At 36.7% G+C, this 21,313-nt stretch overlaps 2 protein-coding genes across 2 annotated transcripts; one reads left to right on the top strand and one right to left on the bottom strand.

Annotated features, from left to right (window-relative positions):
• Positions 1-1,249: 1,249 nt before the first annotated feature.
• Positions 1,250-8,807, top strand: LOC106876959 (ubiquitin C-terminal hydrolase PSMD14). The gene is made up of 11 exons (XM_014925727.3): positions 1,250-1,380; positions 2,980-3,041; positions 3,931-4,005; positions 4,805-4,924; positions 5,117-5,187; positions 6,182-6,332; positions 6,950-7,057; positions 7,303-7,377; positions 7,838-7,963; positions 8,117-8,179; positions 8,588-8,807. Exons 2-11 carry the CDS (start codon positions 2,994-2,996, stop codon positions 8,684-8,686), a joined length of 936 nt encoding a protein of 311 aa, XP_014781213.1. The 5' UTR covers positions 1,250-1,380; positions 2,980-2,993; the 3' UTR covers positions 8,687-8,807.
• Positions 8,808-9,029: 222 nt separating this feature from the next.
• Positions 9,030-13,609, bottom strand: LOC106876960 (biogenesis of lysosome-related organelles complex 1 subunit 5). Its single transcript, XM_014925728.3, has 5 exons — positions 12,815-13,609; positions 11,867-11,949; positions 10,901-11,030; positions 9,761-9,813; positions 9,030-9,385 (listed from the first exon to the last, which is right to left on the bottom strand). Exons 1-5 carry the CDS (start codon positions 12,837-12,839, stop codon positions 9,248-9,250), a joined length of 429 nt encoding a protein of 142 aa, XP_014781214.1. The 5' UTR covers positions 12,840-13,609; the 3' UTR covers positions 9,030-9,247.
• Between the last annotated feature and the right edge of the window lie 7,704 nt (positions 13,610-21,313).

The following is a 21,313-nucleotide window of genomic DNA, read 5'->3' as shown; positions in this document are numbered from 1 at the left end:
GGGTCACTCATATGACTGGTAAATTAGCTGAGAATCCCTTGAGGACTAGTGTATGACTTGGTAAAGGAACATAAAATTTAATCTAGATATCAGCAATCACAACCCTGACTGTAAATCCAATGGAGAAACAATATATCACCATCATCCTTTCTCCATGCTAGCATGGGCTGGACTGCATGAGAGGAGCTGTCCAGGCTCCAATTGTCTGTTTTGGCATGGTTTCTACGGATGGATGCCCTTCCTAACACCAACCACTTTACAGAGTGTGCTGCGTGTTTTCAACGTGGCACCAGCATTAGTGCTTTTATGTGACACCAGCATCTGTGAGCCTGCAAGGTTAGGGATGCTCAGCTGGAGGGGAGTTCCTTTCTGTGGAAGAGCGTAGGCTCGAAACGTTAAAGACTTTTTCACTTCCCTGGCTAGGTAACTATGTACCTCCACTATAGCAAAACACCTGTTTCTGCCTCTCTGTCACACTCTAACCTTTCATCATCTGACACAAGATCCCCTCCTCTAATGCCCCCCCCCCCCATCTCCTCTCAAAGATTCTTTGTCTTGCATGTTACTTGGTGACCCTGCCTGTGCTGGTGCCACATAAAAAAGCATTCAGTCCACACTGTGAAGTGGTTGGCATTTGGAAGGGCATCCAGCTGTAAAAACCATACCAAAACTGACCTCACCTGTGCTGGTGCCACATAAAAAGCATTCAGTCCACACTGTGAAGTGGTTGGCATTTGGAAGGGCATCCAGCTGTAAAAACCATACCAAAACTGACCTCACCTGTGCTGGTGCCACATAAAAAGCATTCAGTCCACACTGTGAAGTGGTTGGCATTTGGAAGGGCATCCAGCTGTAAAAACCATACCAAAACTGACCTCACCTGTGCTGGTGCCACATAAAAAGCATTCAGTTCACCCTGCTAGGTGTTAAGAAGGGCATCCAACCGTAAAAACCCTGCCAAAACAGACACAGTAGCCTGGTGTAGTCTCCTACCTGGCCGGCTCCTGTCAAACCGTCCAACCCATGCCAGCATGTATCACTAATTCCGATACGTTTACTCTCAAGACCCGGACAATATATTTCTGATAGACTTTACAACTAATTCACCGGATGATTTCTGTCGACAAAAAAAAAATTAAAATTAAAAAACACTCTACATTATAGTAAATATAATATAAATTATTTTAAATCCATTTTATTTTACTATACAACGAGACATATAAAATAATAGTCGAGAGTTCGATATAGACCGGCTTACGGAAACAGCCGAAGTAATACTGGTAGCGGCGCCCGGTAACATATACCGGAAGTTAAGCTATCCCAAAATCCCCGGTTCCGTTATGGTTATTTATTGCTGAATCACTCGTGAATTCTCGGACAGTAAGTGTCTTCAACCTTTTATTAATTTATTATGATAGTTCCATGGCTATCTCTGTGTTTTTGTTATATTATTATCATTTTGTACGTGGGTGTATTTTGAACTAATGGTTTATTGTGTATCGCCGTTCGTTCAGGTGACAACACAGATCGACTCAACCGCATGTATTGAGTGCACTTCTGCTTGGACATTAAATTGTATTTATTTTCGTTGTTTACTGTTTTGAGTCCCAAACCTGCCGGTTTTAGTTGATAGGGAAAGTAGATATAATCTATAAACAGGATTAATCAACCTCCCTTGCATAAACCAGCTTCGTGCCTCATCAAAAATTATTATTATTATTTATGTTGTTGCTTTGTTTTAAACGATCTGTTTCAATTGTCACGCACAGACCTCAAGCAACAGCAATTTAGACGTTTTTACTTATGATTAGCAATGATATAATGTTGGGAAAATAGACCAGAATTTGAGAACTAAGATTCTGTTAAATCTGTAATATTTCAGTTTTGAAAGTTTTAAGAGAATCAGGTATTTTCAAGTTGACAGTATTTTTCTTGCGATGTGGGCAGCACCATGAGATGAAGAAAAAAAATTGAGTTTTGGCCATAGTGTTCAGCAGTGCCATTTGGTATTATACCCAAAGTTCCGATGACCAGAGGTACACTTGTCGTTCTTAGATGTCACATTTCTAAGACCTCTATTTCAAGGTCCTTCACAGAATCGTTAGCACGCCGGTTAAAATGCCGCAAAGCATTTTCTCCGTCTCTGTGCCCAAAATTTGAAACCATTAATTCGCATTGTTATTTAATGCGGCGAGCTGGCAGAATCATTAGCACGCCGGACAAAATGCTTAACGGAATTTCGTCCGTTTAAACGTTCTGAGTTGAAATTCTGCCGAGGGTCGACTTTACTGTTTATCCTTTCGATGATGATTAAGTAAGTACCAGTTGAGCACTGGGGTCGATGTAATTGACTACAATCCTCCCCGCAAATTTTAGGCCTTTTGCTTATACTAGAAAGGTTCGTTATTTTATTTTCAACATTCTGATTGCCGGGTCTTCTTGGATTTGCCCACCTTACTGACTATGTATGTAACTGCTTCATTTAGCTGTAGTAAGACATCACGCGATAAAAATCTGGAGACTGATCGAATATGTCCTGGGGTTACAAAGAATATGTCATGGGGTCAATTTGTTCGACTATAGGTGGTACTCCAGCATGACTGCAGTCAAATGACAAACGAATAAAAGAATATATATATTCATCATCATTCTTGTTGTTTAACGTCCATTTTCCATGCTGGCATGGGTTGGACGGTTTGACTGAAGATACTCTTGTCATCATCATCAAGCATTTTTTTTTTCCATGCTACAGAGGAGCTACATGGCTACCCCACATTATATACAAGTGGGTGGGAATAGGAAAGAAGGCGGTTCGAAATGACAAAAGTTACAATCTTAATGGATACCAGTAATTATGTAAAAATTCTTTCAATTTATTCTCTGCAACCAGTTGAAAGAAAGGTGCTAATTCCAATCTACAAAATGCTTGTGTTTCAGGGTTGTATTTTAATTTTATTTTATATATTTATTTTTTTCTAGATTAAAAAGCTATAATGGATCGATTACTTCGGCTTGGAGGTGGAGTGCCGTCTCTTGGACAGGTATATTATTTCATTATTATTACTACTATAAAGAGAAGTGGCTAGTAGAAACAGTAGACTAATGGATTAAAACACCTTGTGGTGTTTGGTTAGGTCCCTTGGAGTTGAGAAAATATTACTAACTAGCTTAAAAGCTGCACTCTGTGCAGACTTTTAAGCTTGCTCCTGTGGAGGGCTGATATGTTCAGAATATAAATTACTGTTTGAATTTAGATGGATGGTTTTTAGATTTCTAAGACAGGGGCAGTTTCAAACAGATTGGCATTAAAAGAGATAATTATACTTCTCTCGTAAAATTTGGAATCATTGTCACAAAAGTTGAAAATATTGTTATTAAAATGGCAGAATTGTCAGTCTGAGTAAAATACCTTGCAGTATTTAGTTGATCCCTCTGTGATTGATCTTTCTTTCCATATTTTAGGTGTTTGATTCATGTATTAATAAAGTGCCAACAGTTAATGTAATCAACTGTGCCCTCCTCCTCCAAAAATAATCCGTCTCCTTTTGCCTCTGTGAGAAACCAGACACTAATATTAACCTTTTGGCATTTAAACTGGCCGTATCTGGCCGAAATATTCTACTGTTTTATGTTCAGACTGGATGGTGTTGGCCTCTCACACCTACCCTACAATGTCATTCTGGAAAATAACCACATCATCAAAATCTCAAAGCCATGAGATAATACCTGATTAATTGAAAACATTGTGAATAAATAAGCATTGCATTTGACAGTAACCTGAATACTAAAAGGTTTATTTAAAACCAAAGTTGATCGAAATCAAATAGTTGTAGGAAGGTAGGCTGGCAGAGTAGTTTGTTATCAGTAAATATTAGTTCATAATTATTAATATAGTTCAAATTGTTAATTAAATGCTATTTTGTATTCTAGGGTGCACCCCCAACAGATGCCCCAACTGTCGACACGGCTGAACAAGTTTACATCTCTTCTCTTGCTCTTCTGAAGGTCAGTTTCTCTTTCCCATTTATTGACTTTTTTAAAACTTTGAACAATTATTATTGCTTTTATTATTATTATTATTATTATTATTATTATTATTATTATTATTATTATTATTATTATTATTATTAAAGCAGCAAGCTGGCAGAATCATTAGCATGCCAGGCAAAATGCTTAGTGGCATTTCATCCATCTTTTCATTCTGAATTCCAGTTCTGCTGAGGTCGACTTTTCCTTTCATTCTTTTGATAAAATAAGTACCAGTTGAGTACTGGGTCGATATAATCGACTTACCTCCTGTCCCAAAATTGCAGCCCTTGTGCCAAAATTTGAAATGCCGGTAGCACGTAAACTTCGCCCACTACACTCTCAGAGTGGTTGGCATTAGGAAGGGCATTCAGCTGTAGAAACATTGCCGGGTCGGATTGGAATCTGGTGCAGCCTTCTGGCTCGCCAGCCCTCAGTCAAACCATCCAACCCATGCCAGCATCGAAAGCGGACATTAAACGACGATGATGATCGTTAAGGTGGCATGCTGGTAGAATTGTTAGCATGACAAACAAAATGCTTAGCGGCATTTTGTCTGTCTTTACGTTTTGAGTTCAAATTCTACCAAGGTTGACTTTGCTTTTCATCCTTTCTGGGTCAATAAAATAAGTATCACTGGGGTTGATGTAATTCACTTACCCCATCCCCCAAATTTGCTGGCCTTGTGCCAAAATTCAAAACCATTATTGTTGTTGTTGCTGTTGTTTTAAGGAATTTCTGAATGTTAATACAACCTATTATTTTTGTGTTTTTATAGATGTTAAAACATGGCCGTGCTGGTGTCCCCATGGAAGTCATGGGTCTTATGCTTGGAGAATTTGTTGATGATTATACTGTACGAGTTATTGATGTATTTGCCATGCCACAGTCTGGAACGGTATGTACACAACAGTGTTCCTTTAGTTTGTTACTGAGTTTAAGATTTGCTCTATCCTCTCTATCTCCGAACTAATTTCTCTCTCAATGTCAAATTTAATTGCTATTTTATGTTATTTTTTTTTTTAGATAATTTTGAATTTATTTAATTTTTTGCCTTTGAAGCTAATTGGACCATTTCTTTCTTGTCTAGGGTGTAAGTGTGGAAGCTGTTGATCCTGTTTTCCAAGCCAAGATGTTAGATATGCTTAAACAGACTGGCAGGTGAAGTGACACTTTCTATTAAGTTGGCATTATAGAAAAACTCGAGTGTGAAGAAACTTGTAGAGGTCACAAGTTCACACCCACTTATAATAAGCAGAAACTTATTAAAATTTGTGAACACAATCATTTATGATCTGATGTATTTATTGGGATGGTGTCTTCTTGTGTAGAGTTCTTCTCGCCTTATCTAAATGTTAGTTGTGCTTGCCTTCATCACATAGTTCTTATTTCTCATGCCAAATACTGGTCGTCTCTCTAGTTGTCGTATCATGAAAAATACACCCAGATCTTGTTTTTTGTCCTGCTGGGTTTCTAACAACCCTCTTCACTAGGCAAACCTTGTGGGGGTTCTGGTTTAGTTTGCTGATGACCCCCACCATGCTACAGGTTGTATGGGATTCCTTGTTACCAGCAGCACTCGAGTCTCTACTCATTAATTTAATGTTTCTACATTATTAAACCGTGTCTTGTATGTGTTTCAGTTGATACATTCTCTGATCCTCTTCAGGGGCTGTTTTTCCCTTTTTCTCCCCTCCATATATAGTGAAGGCATGAGGGTTAGGGTGTTCAGCTCACAATCATAAGGTCATGTGTTCGATTCCCAGAGTCATATTATGTCCTTGAGCAAGGCACTTTATTTCCAGTTGCTCCAGTTCACTCAGTTGACAAAAATCAGTTTTACTTGGTATTCAAAGGACCAGCCTTGTCACATTTTGTGTCACGCTGACTCACTCGGAACTATACTAAAGGTATCCATGTCTGTGGAGCCCTCATCCACTTGCATGTTAATTTCATGAGCAGGCTGTCATTGATCAGATCAACTGGAACCCTCATTATCATAACTGAGGGAATTCCAGTTATATAGACTTATTCCTTGTCTGGCTACAATCTCTGATCCCTTACTTTCTGATTCAATTTTTCAATACTTTTAACCATTTATACTACAGTTCAGGTAAACACCATTGTATAACCTCTTTGTTTCTTTTACTTTCAGGCCAGAAATGGTAGTTGGTTGGTACCATTCCCATCCAGGTTTTGGTTGTTGGTTGTCTGGTGTAGATATCAACACCCAACAGAGTTTTGAAGCCTTATCTGAAAGGGCCGTTGCTGTTGTTGTAGATCCCATCCAGAGTGTGAAAGGAAAAGTACTGAACCTTATTTCACTGTTTAACCCTTTCGTTATTGTATTTCTGTTGAGATGCTGTGTTTCTTTCAATTAATTTAAAATATAACAAAGAATTTAGTAAAATAACTTAGTTATCATTAAGCTAATGTTAGGAATGTAAATTGTGACTAAGGTTTGGTGGAAGATTTTAATTCAAAGCTTATGAAAACAAGACATTTGTACTCAGAGCCAGGGCCAGTTTCAGCCGGGTTGGTAACAAATGGGATAATCATTTCCTCCTCCTCACTAATGCAGCCAGTGGTTGTTGTAAATATTTATAGTGAACACACAAATAAGACAGCAAGCTGACAACCATTAGCACGCTGGACAAGATGCATAGCAGCATTTCGTGTGCCTGAGTTCAAATACTGCCAAAGTCAACTTTTGCTGTTCATCCTTCTGAGGTTGATAAAATAAGTACCAGCTGGACCCTGGAGTTGATGTCATCAATTTACCCTCTCCCACCAAAATTTCTGGCTTTGTGCCAAAATTTGAAGCCAGTGATGTTTACACTTGAACAATATCTACAACTGACTGCATGTTATGATGGTAAACTTTTGCTGTCTGCTCACACTCTCTCTCTTTCCCCTGCTGCAGGTCGTTATCGATGCCTTCCGCCTGATCAATCCAAATATGATGGTTCTTGGACAGGAGCCAAGACAGACAACCTCCAATTTAGGACATCTTCATAAACCCTCAATCCAAGTTAGTAGTCTTTAATTTTGTTCTCTCTATCTATCTCTTTTTTGTTTTTTTCTTTTTAATTCTCTTTTTCTCAGGGCGGCGGACTCAGTCTGGGGATCAAAACTCTGAGTCCGCTGCCCTAACCACTGGGCCATTACGCTTCCACAGTAGATATAAACTAAGTAGTTGTCACAGGACCTCAATAGTTTTTAGATACGTTTTAACCGTGTTGAATATTACATTCACTGTCCTTTGTCTTGTTACAGGCATTAATCCATGGTCTCAACCGACACTATTATTCCATTGCTATCAACTACCGTAAAAATGAACTAGAACAAAAGGTCAGTTGAAACTGCTTTTATTGTTTTCTTTGTTTTTTGTTATTTCTCATCGTTCTCTCACTGCCACCACCACTGGAAGAACTAAGTAATATCAATCAGTCTACTGGAAATTGTACAGATTTTCTACTTCTCTGTAGTAACTTACCACCAATAGCACACGTAATCAGAAGAAAGGACAAGATTCACTGGACATTGCTGGAGAGCAAGCGATAAGATCGTCAGCGATGTTCTTCTCTGGGAGAGCATGGGTATGCAAATGTTGGTAGACCATGGGTGCACCCGAGAAGACCCTACCATGTGTAATGGTGGGCTGAACAGACTGGAAAAAACGGGTCCTGGCAACCTGTACAATAAGCACAACTGGATGATAATGTGATGAGACTGTACGCTAGTGTATGTGAGAGAGAGAGAGAGAGAGATACATGTCAGTTACCACCTCTTTCTCCTTCCATCCAAATAGATGTTACTGAACCTTCACAAGAAGAGCTGGGTGGATGGTTTGACATTACAAGACTACACCAGTCATTGCAAACTCAATGAGCAAATTGTCAAAGAGATGCTGGAACTGGCCAAGAACTACCACAAGGTCAGTGGGACAAATTTAATTTTCATCAATTTTCATTAGATTCCTAGTTTTGCTATATTTTTACTTTGTTTTTAGTATGGCTCAAATGTAATAAGATTTAATTATTTTAAATCTCCTTAAGGTTGTTTTTTTTGTACTATTTGTATTTCATAGGCCCTTGAGGAAGAAGAAACAATGACTTCAGAACAGTTGGCTATCAAAAATGTGGGCAAACAGGTAAACTTTTAAATAAATTTCTTTCTAATTCACAATGATCCACGAGAGAAACGTTTCCTGATTTCTTTATTGCCCACAAGGGGCTAAACAATGAAAACAATCCCCTGCTAATACAGTGTAGGACACAGTATTGACTCATAAACCTTTAATATATTTGGTGGTAGATTATGGTTGCAAAACGAAATATGGTGGCCCTACCAGCAATTAAAATACCATTTGTTAAATATCCTCCCCTTTCCTTTCACTTTAAATATATAATAAGCTGTACTAGTTACCATAACAACAAGGTGACACCTGTCACTTGAGCCACCTCACAATCTGGATCCCCACCCACTTTCTCTTATTCTCATCCAGCAACAAAGCTCATTGTCATCTTCAATGGTTTACCAAGTTTCTATTTCATTGCAGGACCCCAAGCGCCATCTAGAAGAACATGTAGATGTCCTTATGACCAAAAATATTGTCCAGTGCCTAGGTGCCATGCTTCATACTGTTGTCTTTAAGTAATCAATGCATTTTTTTTTTTTTGGATTATTTTTATCTTGTCTTTTTTTTTTTCAATGTTTTGGCCACTTCCCCATTGTTTTTAACCCTTAAACAATAAATAATAATAATAATAATAATACTGTTTATGCCTAACTTTGTTTTATTTTCAAAGAATTCCTAAGAATGGTTTACTCTTTCAAATATTTAACTGGTATTTTATCAACATTGAAGGGACAAGAGTCAAAGTTGACCTTGGCAGGACTTGAACTAGGACCCTAAGCAGAAGAAATACACAAAGCATTATGTCCAATGCTCTAATGATTCGGCCAATCCATCATCTTTATCAACAACAACAAAGAGAAACTTAAATCAAGAACAATTTTTATAAACGTCAATTATTAACAAACTTGGAACAGTATAAATAACGATGTGGGAAGTGGGTGGGGTGTTTAGTTTTCTCTGGGGTAAAATTGGGAGGGTGGGGTTAAGGGGGTAGACTTCAGTTTGAAGTATTTGGTCCCTCCATATGACCAATGTATATTACTGAAAATTGTTCTTTTACATGGTTTTGTATTTAGCAATTTATCTAAGGACAGATTTTATTGTACCCAGTTCAGCCTCAAACATTTGGTCGACTTCAGCACTTTTTTTACATTGTTCCGTCATAAAGTCCGTCCACTCTTTTGACCGTTGTTGACGGCATTCGTCAAGGTAGTCTGTCTGTTAAAAGATAGAAAGAAAGAAGTTACACAAAATCAGTGTCGAATTAGATGAAGAAAAATAAATAACATGATTTTATTTAACAGATACAATTCTAATTCAGAATGTTTAATCTTTGTCAATCCACTTTAAAAAAAAAAGTGAGCAAAACTATTTTAAACACACTATGCAAATTAACTTCAAAAACAAGGATCTGTTTACTCAATACAGAGTACAGTACACTGCACAGGATAACTGGAAACCAGATAAGAGATCTGGTATTGTACTAAGTACAAGGGATAAGTTAGTTAAAAATAAGAGTTTTACTAAGAGATGATCCCGTGTTCACACTATCTTCTAAAGTAGGGTCACAACAATTCAGAAACGACATCTTACCTCTGGGTGTTTCTTGCTACAAATTCTGTCACAAATTTGGGTGGCTGTGTTGGCTGCAATAATATTTAGAAGAAAACAATGGACTTGGGACATCAACATTTTGTCAAGACAAGATTTAAACAAAGAAAGCAGTTGGACCATCGGGTCAGTTGTATTGGTTGGAGTTGCCAGTTGTGGTCAATTGGACCGACTGTTCAATTCCAATCAATTGTGTTTTTATAGCTGCACCATTCTGACAATTTTGATCATTTGTGTCATTTGAAATGTCAGCTGACTCAACTCTTTTTGTTGCCATATTTCCGATGAAATACATTGTCTTTGTTTCAATTAGTTTTGAAAATGATAAAGAAATAAGTAAAATTACTGGTGTATGGTCTGTACTGTTGACCGTGGTTGTGTGGGTAAGAAGCTTACTTCCCAACTCTGTGGCCTTGAGTTCAGTCCCACTGTGGAGCACCTTTGGCAAGTGTCTTCAACTATAGCCCCAGGCTGACCAAATTTTCTGGGCAAACTGAGATTGCTTGAATCAACAAGAGAACCACTTCATGATGGCTTCACTAGTCATATTCTATCACCTATTTCAAGGACAAATCACATTGGATAATGTAACCCAGGGTGCACAATGCCAGGAAAAGATACAATAGTCGTTGGCTGGAACTGTTTTGACCATAGGTCTCTTCAGTCAGTTGACCTTGGAGTCAAACTGAGTAGATTTAGATATTAACCCTTAAACAGTGGACATCATCAACTGATGTTTCAAAAATTTTACAGATACTTTTATCATTAAAGGAAAATGAATATTTTACGGCGCTTTCTGATAAAGATTCTAAATTTTATTGTGCAAAAGACTAACAATTATAGTTTTTGTGAAAATGAATAAAAAAATTACCCTTAAGAGATTTTTTTGCTGTTTGGCACACACATTCAAGTAACCCTTTCCCACCGTTTGAGGGTTAAACATCTAACTGATAAAAAAAAGACAATAAATGCACTGAGATTTGAACCCCATACCTATCAGTGGTTAGGTGACCACATCAAACTACAGAGAGCCCTCATCATTCTTTCTTCAAAGGAGGTACTGCAGTCTGCTTCAATGTCAACAACAAAACTCTGCAAATATCTGAAGACTTTTAGACTTACTCTTGCTAGCAATATCTGTGAGGCAGATTTCAGCTTGCTGTAGACAACCAGGCAGGTATAGATCTTGCATCAACGACACTTCTTCATTACATTTCTGAAGAGTTGTAAAGTCTCGATGGCCTCTCTTTTCCTTTGAAGAAAAAACCAAAAAAAAAAAACACACACATATATATATATCATCATCATCATCATCATCGTTTAACGTCCGCTTTCCATGCTAGCATGGGTTGGACGATTTTACTGAGGACTGGTGCAACCGGATGGCTACACCAGGCTCCAATCTAATTTGGCAGAATTTCTACAGCTGGATGCCCTTCCTAACGCCAACCACTCAATATATATAATATTGATTCCCTTTGATTAAATGCTTATCTCTCTCTCTATCTACATGTATGTATGAGGGGGTACTGAAAAGTTCCTGGCTTTGAGGAAAAGAAAATAGAAGAGAATCAGTTATGATTTTATTTAATATATTCCGTTCTCAGATTCACATACTTATTGTAGTTGTCCTTCATTTTTTCTAAGCTCTGTAAAAGAACTCAGAAGGTTGGGCCTTCAGCTAGACCTTTTGCAATAGCCCTAAAGCCAGGAACTTTTCATCACCCACACATAATCATCATTTAGCATCTGCTTCCCATTCTGGTATGGGTTAGACGGTTTGACTGGTGTGGTAAATCGGAGAGCTGCATCAGGTTCCAGTCTGACTTGGCATGGTTTCTACAGCTGGATGCCCTTCACAATGCCAACCACTCCAGGAGTGAAGAGGGAATGAGTGCTTTTTACATGTTACCAGTGTTTCATTGGTACTTAATTTATCGACCCCAAAAGGATGGAAAGCAAAGTTGACCTTGGCGGAATTTGAACTCAGAAAGATGAGCGAAATACCACTAAGCATTTTACCCAGCATGCTAACTGCCTCAATAATAATAACAACAACAACACAAGCGGAGAGAAAAACTAACCAACCTCAAATTCTTTGAAGAAATATAATACATCTCCTTGTAGGACTGGACGGTGGTCATAGAGTCGGCTTTGGATTTCACTCAAGTCTTGAAAATAGAAACAAGAAAATATCTTATTCATTGTATAATACCATCTCTAGCTGAAGGGGAATAAAAGTTGTCTGGAATAACATTATTCGACAGGGTGTATAGCTCGGAGATCACAGGTTGAGCTGCTATTTCTCTGCATTGAGAGGTCACATCACGGGTATCACGGACATGTAATTAGAATGTTACAAGACGGTTTCTTCGAGGTGAGCCCTAAGGAGTAGACCCAAGAATGGAAGGTAGTCTATGGATAATATCCCTAGTCTCAGTTGGTCACGCTTGGGAATCCAGCTGGAAAGTCTAATGACGGTTGCTTTAGATATGACCTTATGGAAGACCTGAGGGCTCTACCCCCGCGACCGTCTCAGCAGAAATGGAGGGCGGATATGATGGATAGACGGATGGATTAATAAACAATTGACCCTCCCAGAAATAGCGGGCGGATGACTAAACCCTTGACACTCCCGGAAATAGTGGGCGGAGATGATGGTTGGTTTAATAAACTGTTGACCCTCCCAGAAATAGTAGGCAGAGAAAATGAAAGGACGGATTGTTTTATTTGTGCGGACACAACTTGTTAATACATTATACACAAAACAAGTCTAATAAATGCGGGATTAAGTATTTAAATGCATCAAATGATATTATTTTGTTCCTAGAAATAAATCTTTCAAAACTGACGACGTCTGTTTATTTGGTCCGGGTGTTTATCTGTACGTATAGGTATGTGTGTGTGTGCATATATGCAGGCGTTAACATCTAAGACGATGTAATTTATTGTACGCATAGGTTTGTATATGTATATATATGACAGTAAATATATTTGTATATATAAGTTAACGAAGAGAAACAGAGTAAAAGTTACCTTTAATCATTAAATCGAAAGCCATGATCTGTGTTTCGGAAGTAGATGTATGCTTCCACACATGCGCAGCCGAAGCAAATCTTTTTACATCCGGTGCCAGCGGTTATCTTTCGGTGGAGCGATTAAATGTCTCTATCTTTAAATTTATCCTCATGTGTTTCACCTTCAGCTGTTATTACTCCATGAAAGACATTAAAAATCCCAATTTTCTCGGCAAAGTGAAATTTAATTTTTTTTTTTTTTTGTAAAGAATTACCATAAGAAGAAACAGAATTACAGCGGCTGGTGTCAGTACCAGACCTTACTGAAGATCCATTTCGTTCCCCGGTCAGAATGTTTTGCAAAGACCACATGGTCTATGTTAAATCGCTGTGCGGTAGTCCGTGCATCTACATATTTACCAAAGTTCTCGAAAATATGAAACCATACGTCTTTTGACACCCTACAGAGAAAACATCAAGAGTTATTTCCCCTACTGATCCTTTATGTCCTATGTAACAAAGAAAACCCTTTTGATTCAACTGTCCGCCAGTTTTGAAGTTAATCTAACCAAAATAATGAGTTCGAGCCACTCACCCAATGAGTATTTCTACCAAATTTGGTGAAAATCTATTCAGTCGTTTTCCAGTAATTTGCAAACGCACAAAAATGAGTGACTATGATTTTGAACCCAGAACGTAGATCACTGCAAACAAATAGAATCAGAGCATTTTTCCCAATGCTCTGATGATTCTGTCATTCCCCCATCCTGAAAAGTGTGTAGTGAATTCGAAATTGAATCGCTGGGTCACTGACAAGCCTTAGTAGTTTCACATGATTGGCTTGTTAACCAACCAATCAACGTCAAGCCATCACATGATTTAACTTTCTAGAACTTTCTTATTGGGCCCTATATAAAGGTGGTCTTTTACTAGTAACCCCAGAATGTTGTATATCAGGAAAAATTACCCGACTAGGACAAATTCCCCCAACGACAATTGCCCATCTTTGGTTAATTACCCTCTCTCCAATATATTAAGAAGTTTTAAATCATCATCTGTTGTCCTAGGGGGTTGGGGGTAAATGTCCTAGATGATGACTATGAAGAAATACTGCAGACATTTTGTCAGTCACTCCAACCTGATAACCATTCTAATCCCAATAAATGTTTTTTTTTTTAAAAAAACATTCCTTGCTGTACAGAACATTTCTTGGTCCACCATCTTAGAAAATCTCTTGACCTGCTAGAAATAGCAACCAAATCTCAACTGACTATCTTTAAGGAGTAAGGAAACATTGAATAATACAGTCATTGATATACAATGCCTGAACAAAAAAAAAAGCAAAACAAAAATATAAAATGGTTATAACTGTAACAGTTTTGTTCACTGGTCCTTGTTTGATCGGTATTGATCAGGCCTTACACAACGGTCCCTAAGCAATCAGACTGTCATCTTTGTGAAGGAGTGCCACTCTTTGATTCAGTACTCTTATCAATGCTTTCAATTCTTAGCAGCAGTTACTTTATCCAACATCACCATCCAACATACTTTACCCAGCAGCTACTGTACCAAACAGTTACTTTATCCAACAGCTATTTTATTAAGCAGGCTGTTTATCCAGTAGCTACTATACCCAGTAGCTGTTTTATCCAGCAGTTATTTTATTGAACAGCTTCTTTATCCAACAGCTACATTAACCAACGTCCTAAGAAAAACACTGTTAACCTTAAAATATACCCGATTCTCTTAAAACTTTTTCAAAGATGAAATATTAGAAATTTAACAGAAACTTATTTTTCAGAATTTGGTCTCCTTTTCCAGCAAAATATCCTTGTAAATCATAAAGAACACCCATAGTAAAATCTCCATCTTACTGTTAATTGAGGTCTCTGGGTGAAACTTGGAATAGTTAATATAAAACAAATCAATAAGAATGTAAAAAAAAATAATAATAATAATAATAATAATCCTTTCTATTATAAGCACAAGGCCTGAAATTTTTGGGGAAGGGACTAGACAATTACATTGATCCCAGAGCTCTAGGTACTTATTTTGTCAACCCAGAAGGGATGAAAAGCAACACTCACCTCGGCAGGATTTGAACTCAGAACATAAAAGATGGAGGAAATGTCGCTAAGCACTTTTTCTAGTGTGCTATTTTATGTTTTTTAATGATGATTTCATATCATTTTAATATTTTCATATTTTGTTTCATAAAACTTATTTTTCTATAATTGTTTTCGTATTATTATTATTATTATTATTATTGCTATTACTTTAAAATTTCTTGGTCCTTTCTCACTTTTTATTAATTTATAAGTTTTCACTTTTGTAAATTTCTGCATGATTTAGCATAAACAACAACAACAACAACAACAACAACAACAACAAATAACATGTGGTGGTGTTTCTGAACAAAGCAGGAACAGGTTCAATTTTGGAAGTTGTTCAGAAATCTCTCGGTCATTTTGTCTCATTCTGTCGACTTTGTACAACGGAATACAACATACAGCAACAACAACAACAACATGAAGATCTGTGTGTCGTTTTTTTTTTTTAATAAACAGACCCAAATAGGATTGTGCCATTTGTGGCCTTAATATAATGGGTGTATATAAACATAGGGTGTGTGTGTGTGTGTGTCTGCATATAAAAATGACAATGAAATATACAATTTCCTTCATGAGTATATAATAGGAATTATAGGTTTACTTACACACACACATACTTGTATATACACACACACACACATATATATATATATGTACCACATTTTATTATTATTATTATTATTATTATTATTACAATGTATATATATATATATATATATATATACATACATTGTAATAATAATAATAAAATGTGGTACAGGAAGATGACAAAGGACCATACAGAAAACAGAGAAAAACATGCAATGGACACTCTCACCCCTCATCAGTTATTGACCAAATATCATCACAATTTCAACACCTTCCATGTGTACACACAGACAGTCAAAGGCATACATACTAACACATGCACATATATAGATACACTTATATACACACATACTTAAAAAAACAAGAGTAACACATACTTAAAAAGACGAGTAACATACTCAATACCAAAGTAAGAGTATAAGTATTTATGATAGAACTGCAATTACTCTCTGTTTCTATTCTGAGTTTTGTGATTCTTTGCTGATCATGTAACAACTGTTGCAACCCCTTTTATCAATTCCAGGCAAAGCTGACCATAGCAGGATTTGAACTCAGAACATAGCAGGCCAAAACTAAACTCTAGAACGTATTTAGTCCACCGTCCTACCAATTTTGTCAAGGACAACTAAGTCAATCAGGTAATTTGGTTGACAGTTTATAACCAGTTATGTCTAATGTATTGTGCCTGTGATGTTTAATAGCTATAGTTTCCTGGCTGTAACTATTGCTTACTATTGTAAACAGTGGCAGCATAGTAAATTTGATGGATGTTTTCTTTAGCAGTCAGTAATGTGTCTTATTTGTTGTTACTTTAACCTGCAGCTTACCTTCCCATTTAGCATGTAGTCTACCTGGCCATCTAACACACAGTCTAAACCTAATCCTGACCCTAAACTTTAACTCTTAATCCTAATCCAGATCAGAAATCTCACAGTGTAGACTACAGATACTGCACACCCAAGTAACACCGCTTATTCCTTCTATGCAGCAGGAGAAAGACATAGTAAAGCTATTCTACTACATTCTTGTCTCAAACTAGTCTATGAACACTGGCTGTTACAGAACCTACTATCAACAACACATGAGAATTTAAAGAATTTAACTCTTTAGCATTTAAACCGGCCATATTTAGCCCAAATATTCTGTTTTATGCTCCAATCAGCCAGTTCTTATCTCTCACACCTACCCTACAATGTCATTCTAAAAAAGCAATTTGGGTCAAGATGGAAAAGAATGGCACAATCAAGACAGAATCAGAAGTGCATTGTGATCAGTGGTGTCTAACAGCACCTGAGGATCTGGTTGCTACTGTGATTTCTGACTAGACCAGAGACTGCTATAGATAAAAGGTAAGTATAATAGGATGTTGAGGTATTCATGCCTCTCCCAAGTGCATGACTGGAGGGAAAGTAAGTCAAAAATAATTCAAGTTGTATCACAGGTTTGCATAAAACTGCTTTTTCATTGCTCAGCATTGTATCATTTAATATTGCTTTTTGATTTTTTCTTCTTTTTTTTTATCAGACACAAATTCATTTTAATTTTTGGCAAGAGGGAAATGGCTGACATGATATAGGTTTTAATGAGCATTACCGAGACATAGCTTCAACTGGGGATTGAAGCTTCAATATGATATCAGCTTGCTTACTGTTGACATATCTATCTACATTCCGACCTACCTACTTATCGAGCTGTCTATTTTGTTGGGTGACTTGTCTGGCCAAAGCAACTCTTCCACACCAGATAACCCAATTTTCCATAACTGCCTTCATATCTTCATCCTGACATCCAAATTGATTGAAATATGCTCTTCTTGGTCTGCCAATACCTGCATGTCCACGAATGGGTTTCCAGAGAAGATCACCAAATATTTCATCCTTTCTTCTCCAGCAGTGTCCTGTATAATGCATTCTTTTCTCTGATAACTGAGACGAAAGTAGGAAGATTGCCATGCTGTTGCTGCTTTGTAGGATGTCAGCTTGCAATGAATCCCCATCGTCTTTCTCTGTACCCTGCACCAAAACACTGGGCTCAATCCTTTTCCTCAGAATCTTGACCCTCTGTATTTCATTCTCATAATGCCAATATTTTTTCCTACAGCTACAAATTTATAATTACTCAGGAGGGTCCCTGGCTGTTAAATACAATAGCCCCTTCCTCTAACCAAATTAATAGCAAAAATAAATAAATGAATAAAATTGCTGCAGTCCTTTGTCACCTCTTTCATGAAGTTCGGCATCATGAGATGATCAGACCTTATCACTTATCCTCCCTCCCACAAAAACTAAAATCCTTAGAAATCAGCTACATCAATATCTTCACAAGTCTAGCGTGAACTACAAAAGGTACAGGTGCTGCCCCTCTTTCCTAACCAGTGCTTAATCCTTGGGAATTGGGTGTTGCACTCATGAGCTCAAGATTGTGGTTTCCAGGACTGGATGATGTATTGTGTTCTTGAGCCAAACATTTCTTAACATTGGTCCAGTATACTCAGCTGGCAAAAATGAGCAATCCTGCATCCAAAGGTGAAATATATTTTCCACAGAATCCTGGAAACTGGTCTTATGAACCTATGGCACAGGAAGGATCTTTGATTCTCTTTTTTAATGTGTACTGAGCCAGCCTGACAAGCTGTGTGGTTTAAGGCCATCACCTTGTCCCTGAATGGATTTAGCTAGCAGAGATCATTAACTTGCAAATCAGTCATGGGAAACTTGTGGTCCATGGGACCTTCGGAATGGCACACCAAACAGAAAATTACTTTGAACTTTTTAATAGTGTGACCCATGTGATGATGAGCCATATCTCATGTGGCCCTCTTCACAGAAAAGGGTCCCCTGTTCCTGTTGTAAATTCAGACAACCTATCTCCTAATGTTTTTGTTTTTTTTATTTCCTGTGGGCACTGAACCTGGTGGGTTTGCAAAGGTCAATAAAATCGTGCCCTTCACTTCTGAATAAGGCAGATAAAAAAGGAACATAGCAAGGGCTTCAAACATAGAAGGGCACATGGGGATTTCTTTAAATTTGTTACCTGGACAGGAGAGTATATAATAGCAAAGTGAATAACATCAACCAGTCAAGGTTTTAAATGAAACCTTAAAAATTCCAGGTTCAAATCTGGGACACTGCTGGTCAAAAACTCTCAAAGGACAAATAACTAGGACTTTGACTATCCTGCTAGTGTGTGTGTTATTCTACAGCAATTTACACGTGTGTGTGTGTGTGTGTGTGTGTGTGTATATTGAATGTTATCTATAATATCGCGTGGAAATAAGGGGTGTTGCAATTCCACAGTTGTTATACACGAGTAGGTTCTATATGATGTCATTAAATCTGTCCCTGTCCAAAACGTTAAAAATTTAGCTCCCTTTATGATACACATTTGTCTAACTGATTGATGCCCTACAATCTACAGGTTTGGCCGAAGCAAGGCTTGACTATTAACAACACCAACAACTAGCCTTGTTTCTAAATAAAAGACAACAACAACAAAAAAACTGACTTCATTTTTACATTAGAAACACACACACACACATATGTATGTGCGCATACATATATATATATATATATATATATATATATATATATATATGGCTTTATGTAAAGTAGCAATAGTAAAGCATTGTTATTTGTAGGTGTTGAACACATCAAGCATCATGATTGATGTTTGTATGTTTATAGGTTTGTTTTTGTTTGATAATTTCAAAAGGAATTGATTAGTCTTTAGTCTTTGGTATGGAGTTCTTCTCAACCAGCACTTACAAAAATTCCAAAGATATATATATATATGGATACACACACATGTGTATATATATATATATATATATATATATATATATACATGCATATAAGCATTTACATATTATATATATGCACATACACACAGCACACATTCATTTATTTATTCAAAGCTGAAAACTTTCTCCAAGTTTTACATTTCCAATCTTTGCAGTGGTTGAGGTTCAAATATCAGGTATCACCCAGTCCCAAGCTTTTCGTTCATTCAGATCATGTGGCATGTAATTTTTAATATCTGTTGTTGAAGGATAATCAGCATATAAGAATTGTTCCTGTCAGTGATGAGGATGGGCAGTTTGTGGTTGATTAATACGACAGTTTGGTATGGATTTCTATTATACATGGTGTTAATGTAGTACTTGTTATTCCCAGTTTTATTGCATGTAGGATGTTATTCTGTTTTAGAAAGTGTTTATTTTCATACCTGCACTTTGGCACTAGCTCTTACTTTCTGCTCAGCATATCAAATTTTGCAAAAGATGATATCTATTTCTTTATCTGTTGAGACAAGAGGCTTAGTCTGGTGACAGGTCAGGATAAATAACAATGTTGGTGAATCGCTTTTCCTTGAGCTTCCAGATATTTTGAGTAACAAGACAGAATTTATTTCTACATCTCAAGGAGACTATTGTCCTTGAGCCTGTTTCTAATCATGTTTGATGATGAAGAGATATTACTTTACTTGGAAACAGGTGAGGGTTGGTGACAAGAAGAGCATCCGGCCGTAGAAAATCTGCCCCAACAAATTCCATCTGATGCATGCAAGAATGGAAAAGTGGACACAAATGATGATGATGTAAAAACGATGCTGATTAGCACTGCTATTGATGTACTATGTAGTCCTTTACAGGGCTTTCTTTAGGGAGGATATTTATCTATATTTAGATCTAATGTAATATCTAACAAGTTTAAGCTACATATATTAATTCTGTCAATAATTCATAAGGTAAATTCTTTAACTCTTTCATGGCAAAATTAACTTTCACGCTTATTCCGGTAATAATTTAAAATATCTACCAAAAAAAAGAGTTGGTATTTTCTGCAAGTCTTATTGCTTCAATAAACTTGACATATCTCAACAAAAGACACATTGGTGTATAAAATTGCTTACTGCAGTTTAAGGGTAATGAAATTTTGAGAGAATATATATGATTTCCACAGTGAATGGATTCAACAACAATCTCAAACTGTCTTCGAGGGTCGATAAGTATCAATCCAAAATTGAGAGTGGGGCAATTTGACCCTTTAAATGTGAAATTAAATTTCATGATTATTCTAAGTATGATGTTAAATATCTACCAAAAAAATAGAATTGGTATTTTCTGCAAGTCATGTTGGCTCAATAAACTTGAGATGTTTCAACAAAAAAAATAGTCTCAAACATGACATTCCTCAACAAAAGATAGATTGGTGAATAAAACTGCTTTCTGCAGTTAAGAGTGATGAAATTTTGAGTGGATATATTTCTGATTTCTGTAGCAAAAGAGTTAAAGGTGATTTATCATTGACTTTTTTTTTTTTAAATTGTAGGTTGTCGTGTGCTAGAAACACAGCCACTTCTCATACAAACGGGAGAAAATTCTAAGTGTTGACTAGCCTCAACAACAGCTGTTATAAATAACATACCACATCGTACCAAACCAGCTGATTAATTGTGGTTAGAAGAAAATCATTGAGACAATTCGAAACTTGGTATTTCAAAATCAGTTGCTGTGAAGAATAGAAATGATAACCTAAAATAGCATCAAAGCAAAGCCTCAATTTTGAATAAACACATACATACATGTGTGTGTGTCAGTGTGTGTGCGGATGTGTGTGTGTGTGTGTATATATATATATATATATATATATATATATATATATATATATATATATATAAATTGTATATGTATATGTGTGTGCATCTGCGTATATATAAATATGTGCATGTATATATATGCATATATATATATATATAATTGTATATGTATATATATGTGTTTGTGTATGTATAACTATATATGTATTTGTATATATATG

The sequence above is a fragment of the Octopus bimaculoides genome, chromosome 23 (assembly GCF_046866305.1).
Source record: "Octopus bimaculoides isolate indiv1 chromosome 23, ASM4686630v1, whole genome shotgun sequence".
NCBI classification, from domain to species: Eukaryota; Metazoa; Mollusca; class Cephalopoda; order Octopoda; family Octopodidae; genus Octopus; species Octopus bimaculoides.
Note: the sequence above shows the minus strand (reverse complement) of the source record. Positions and strands in the feature narration are given on the sequence as shown.